Here is a 4,641-nt window from a genome sequence, read left to right as displayed (position 1 = left end):
AATATTTTATGTAATATTTATGATAAATATATATAAATATTTTTAATAAGTATTTTTTACTTGGATTATAATGTCATTATGTATTTTCATAGTATTTACTATACAAAGATTATGCGTTTCGCGAGTTTCTTCCGTGTCCAGATCCATTTTTGGAATGCCTTGGAATAGTATTTACTATACATTTATAATAAATATTTCATAATATTTATGATAAATTTCATAATATTTATGATCTGTGCAATCTCAGACCACAAAATATTTACAAAATATTAAAAATAAAGCTTATAAATATTTATAAACATTTTGTAAATATTGTGTAATTATCTGGGTACTTGACTTATTACAAATGTTCTAATATTATATGGAAAAAAAGATCTAAAAAAAAAATTTTGTCGGATCTCAAAATAATTTTGTTGGACTATTAAAATAATTATATTGGAAACTAAGAAATGATGACCAATCTATGAAAAAATGTGATATTCTATTAACCAATCTCCAACAATATCATTTTAATGGTTCAACAAAATTATTTTCAGATCCGTTCAAACAAAATTTTAGACTTTTCTTTTTTAAGATTTTAAATTTTCAGCAAAATCTTTTTCTTTCCGTGTAATATTAAAAATAATTAGCGCAAAATAACTGTCAAGTAAAAATATAATACTACGTATCGAAAATTCTACTGGATTTCATTAAATTAAAAATTTCCATTCATTCACATTAATTAAAACAGAAATCGATAAATTAATATAATTGGAGTAGATTTATTTAATTGCTATTTATTATTAATGAGAGATTGAAAGATGATCAATTGATTAGTTATTAATCAAAATTTAAAAAGATTTAATTGAAATATATAAATTTTAATTAATAATAAGCTTTGATGTGAATTCTGGCAGACGCAAAAATGCTAAAAAATGATACACTCACCGAGTTCTTTGACGGTAATAGGTTGATAATTCTCAGGCTGATGGGAAGACTGAATCAATCTAGCCTGGCTGCCAGTACTTCCCGCCGAGATAGTCGACGTAGTGCTCAGCGTCAGATGATTAGGTGTGCGGCCGAGAGTCGTTTTCTTCTCGCCTAAAAAAGCCTGCGAATCTTCCTCACCTTCCGACTTTGTACCCGAATCCATCTCGACCTTCGCTTCGCCTAAAACCCAAAATAATAAAGCGTTGAATAACTTATCAATAATGATGCCCATTTTGAATTGAATCATTATATCACTTCGTACTTTTTTTATTATTTTATAATGTATTAATTTAAATATTTTTTAAATGAATTTAAAATATAAATGAAAAACTTTTTTGGATGGATATAATAAAATATTGTAATTATAGATTATAAATTTACATATCAGAATCTATGTATAAAGAAAGATTTTGCTTAAAATTAAAACTTATTTGAAGTCTTATGAGAGTTCGTCTTACCGGAAGTGTCACTTATAGTCTTGCTTCTGGAACGAAATGTTTGCTGCTGGGGAGCCGGTGCATCCTCTTGATCCTTATCCTCTGAGCTTTCGTGCTCCACTGGCTGCTTCGAGTGACTATATTTGCGCTTCTGCGAACTGGACAGCAGCTGCTGCTTCATTGCCTTTTTTGAAAGCGTACCGCCATTTCCGTTCTGCGTCTGGCCGACCTGTTGTTTGTTAAATTTTTCCACGTGGCCGGTCGACATTCGCGGCGCCATCGACATCGGCGCCTGACTTAGGTTCTGCTTCGTCGAAGGTATGCTCATATTTCTCACCGACTCACGGATGATCTGCCGGATCGTCTTCAGGAACGCATTACGAAATTCTGTTGTACTGTAAATGGAAATTTGAGGCAACGTTAGGTAAGGAGATTGTTTAATCATTTGTACAATGATAAAAAATAAATCCAATAACATTCTGTTAGTATAGCTGGTTATTATTTCTTTTAGGATCTCATCTTCTATCTGTTTATTTGTCAAACAATTTCAACATTATGGACTTCAATTATTTTATATGATGACTTTAATAATTTTAAACACTTAATTGATATGGACTATAATGAAGAAGATTCAATCTAACTTGATTGTCATCCCACATTATAATAAGCATTAAAGAACACCTAATTTGGAATCGAATTGTGCGATATATATTTTGTATGTAATTACTGGCAAATATACACAATAATTTCACGCATCATTAACTGCGTTAGCTCGTATCAATTAAGAAATAGCTCAATCCAAAAACATATTATTACGAATCTATGTATGTTGTCAGCAAATATTTTTAGAAAAAAGAAAGCACTGTATGTATATATAGATTTTGCTTAAAAAAGAATATAAAAAGTGTAGCGGAATATATTGGTTTGCAACATGAAAACAATTTGATTGAAATATGGCAACTGGATAAACGAAATATTATTTAATTTAGCAGCAATTTATTTCCAATTTGACAATATATCTTATTAATTTTCTTGTTCAATTTATAACGGCAGTAAAACTATATTAGCTGCATAATTGATTGCAGTCAAGTGCTATCATGGCCATGAATCAATTGCCACGGATACAGATCAAACTGCGTTATATTTTATTATTAAATTTAATAAATCGAGATAGTTTATTTTTATAGAGAATTTATTTTCGCTCTTTTTATTTAGATTTGTTTCAATTTATATTCGTCAATTCAATAATTAATCAATCGATATAAAAAGAATTTTAGGAAAATACCTGTTGGATAGCACGTATACTTTCTCCGATCTCCTTTGTAATTGACTTCTTAAATGAATCAATTCCCACAAGAAGTGGGACTCCATATCTTTGGCGGAGCTGGCCCTGACCTGGACTTCCGTCACCGGGATTAGCACCTGATAACGGATGATCTCTACTTCACTTGAATTAGCCTTCGTCGAAACTCCCTATAAAAATAGACAATCACTTCTTGAGTATTAAAAGCATTACGAGAATCTATTCATCGATATAGAAAAATGGGTCAAAATGGATACTGACCATGAGCTTCTTTTTCTGTCGCAATCTCTCTTTGCATAGGAACACGACGGCCGATTTAAATACGAAGCACATCGCATGTAACTCGAGACCTTTCTTTATCTTGCCGAGAAAGTCGGAAATATTGAGCCACTCGACACCGCCGTAGTACAAAAGATCGCCTGGACTTAAGTCGATCGGCTGTTAAAAAATTAATGCGTTAATTGATGATATTCTAAGCTATTTTCTGTATAATGTAAAAAATTATATAAAATTATATTCAAATTATATAATCAGAACAAGAAAATTCTAAGTTTATAATGTAAAATCTAAATAACAATTAAAAAGAATTAAAAGAGGTTTCTATTTTTCTTGAAATTATAAAATAATATTTTCGAACTTCAGGTATACAACATTATCACTTGTTAAAATATAAAAAATAGCTGAAAATTACAATTCTCGAATAAATTATTATGTAATATTTGTTATATTTTCCTTTTCTAAGGATTGACTCACTTGTTTGCAGGACTTTTGGTGTTGCCTGAACAAGTGATCGAAAATAGCGCCATACTCTTCGTGAATTCTCTGCATTTCGTTTATGTGTTCCGCCACCTTTTCCATACCTTTGAGCGCCTCTGCGCACATTTACACATTGTGATTAAAACTCTGATAGCGTCTTAAATTATTGTTCATTACGGTCGCACAGCATCCTAATAATTACCGATTAAGTGTTGGTGTTCTTCGCTTCGTTCATCGGTGAGATTCCTAAGCTGCTGTAACAGCAGCGGATACTTGAGTATTCTTTGTATAGGTTTTATTAAGTACGATTCTAAGGTCGACGAGTGTTGCTGCCGGGGATTTCTTGCTTGCAGGAACTCTTGTAAAGCTTGATTTCCCTCGTCTGAAATTGTCAATTATCTTAGATAATTATCGGGAAATTGCTTCGTTCCGTCGTAATGATAAGAAATGCGATTTGCATAAAAGAAAAAAAAAAGGATTTGTCCGGTCTGTCATTAAAATTTTCAGATTGTCATTAAAATTCAGATTCTAGGACATTTCTGCATAAAATTTGCACATTAAAAATTGGAAGGCAAATGTAACGCTTGAATTAGCTTGAATTATTAAATTTTCAGAAAATATAAGATAAAATTTTGCGGAATAATAGTTGCGTGACGTAGAAAATGACCGAGCGTTCTCTTTGAATGGTTAATGGCGCAACCTCTAGTGGCACAAAAATGTCATCCACTTGCGGAAGGTTGACATGAATAATAAATCGGATAACTTTCCGGATACAATACTTTTATAGAGAGTAACTTTTATAGAGAGTAACGATTGAGGTTGAAGTTATTCCCGGCAAGTGAATTATCGATTACGAAGGATCAGGCGTGTTAATATGGACGAGGAAGTGAAGGTCGATACTCGCGAAAAAGAGATCAAGGTATTTCACTAAGAAACTTACTTGGATGTAAAACTTTCTGAGCCTTCGAATGACTGGCACAAAACGAGCTGTATAGCTTGAAGTGATTTACGTAATATAAGAAGGCACTTCCAATGGAAAACAGGACTCCCTATAATAGCCATGAAAAGTGATATGAGAGTTTCAGCTCCTCGAAGCTCATTAATCAAACATAATTTAGTGCAATATTAAATTTGGATATTGCTATTAAAATAACAATGTATATCATTTTTCATATT

The 4,641-nt window shown here is 31.7% G+C and overlaps 1 protein-coding gene across 4 annotated transcripts in view; it reads right to left on the bottom strand.

The window, feature by feature from the left end:
* LOC108694458 overlaps window positions 1–4,641 on the bottom strand; it is a 38,067-nt gene that overhangs the window by 469 nt on the left and 32,957 nt on the right. For all 4 annotated transcript variants that reach the window (XM_018203975.1, XM_018203978.1, XM_018203976.1 and 1 more), the window contains 7 exons: window positions 4,406–4,514; window positions 3,668–3,847; window positions 3,463–3,581; window positions 2,971–3,147; window positions 2,692–2,879; window positions 1,428–1,801; window positions 928–1,149 (listed from right to left, as the gene is read on the bottom strand). In XM_018203975.1, the coding sequence (XP_018059464.1) occupies window positions 928–1,149; window positions 1,428–1,801; window positions 2,692–2,879; window positions 2,971–3,147; window positions 3,463–3,581; window positions 3,668–3,847; window positions 4,406–4,514 (1,369 nt within the window). The remainder of the gene's footprint in view (window positions 1–927; window positions 1,150–1,427; window positions 1,802–2,691; window positions 2,880–2,970; window positions 3,148–3,462; window positions 3,582–3,667; window positions 3,848–4,405; window positions 4,515–4,641) is intronic.

The sequence above is a fragment of the Atta colombica genome, unplaced genomic scaffold (assembly GCF_001594045.1).
Source record: "Atta colombica isolate Treedump-2 unplaced genomic scaffold, Acol1.0 scaffold12, whole genome shotgun sequence".
NCBI lineage: Eukaryota > Metazoa > Arthropoda > Insecta > Hymenoptera > Formicidae > Atta > Atta colombica.
This window is presented reverse-complemented; position numbering and strand designations above follow the sequence as displayed.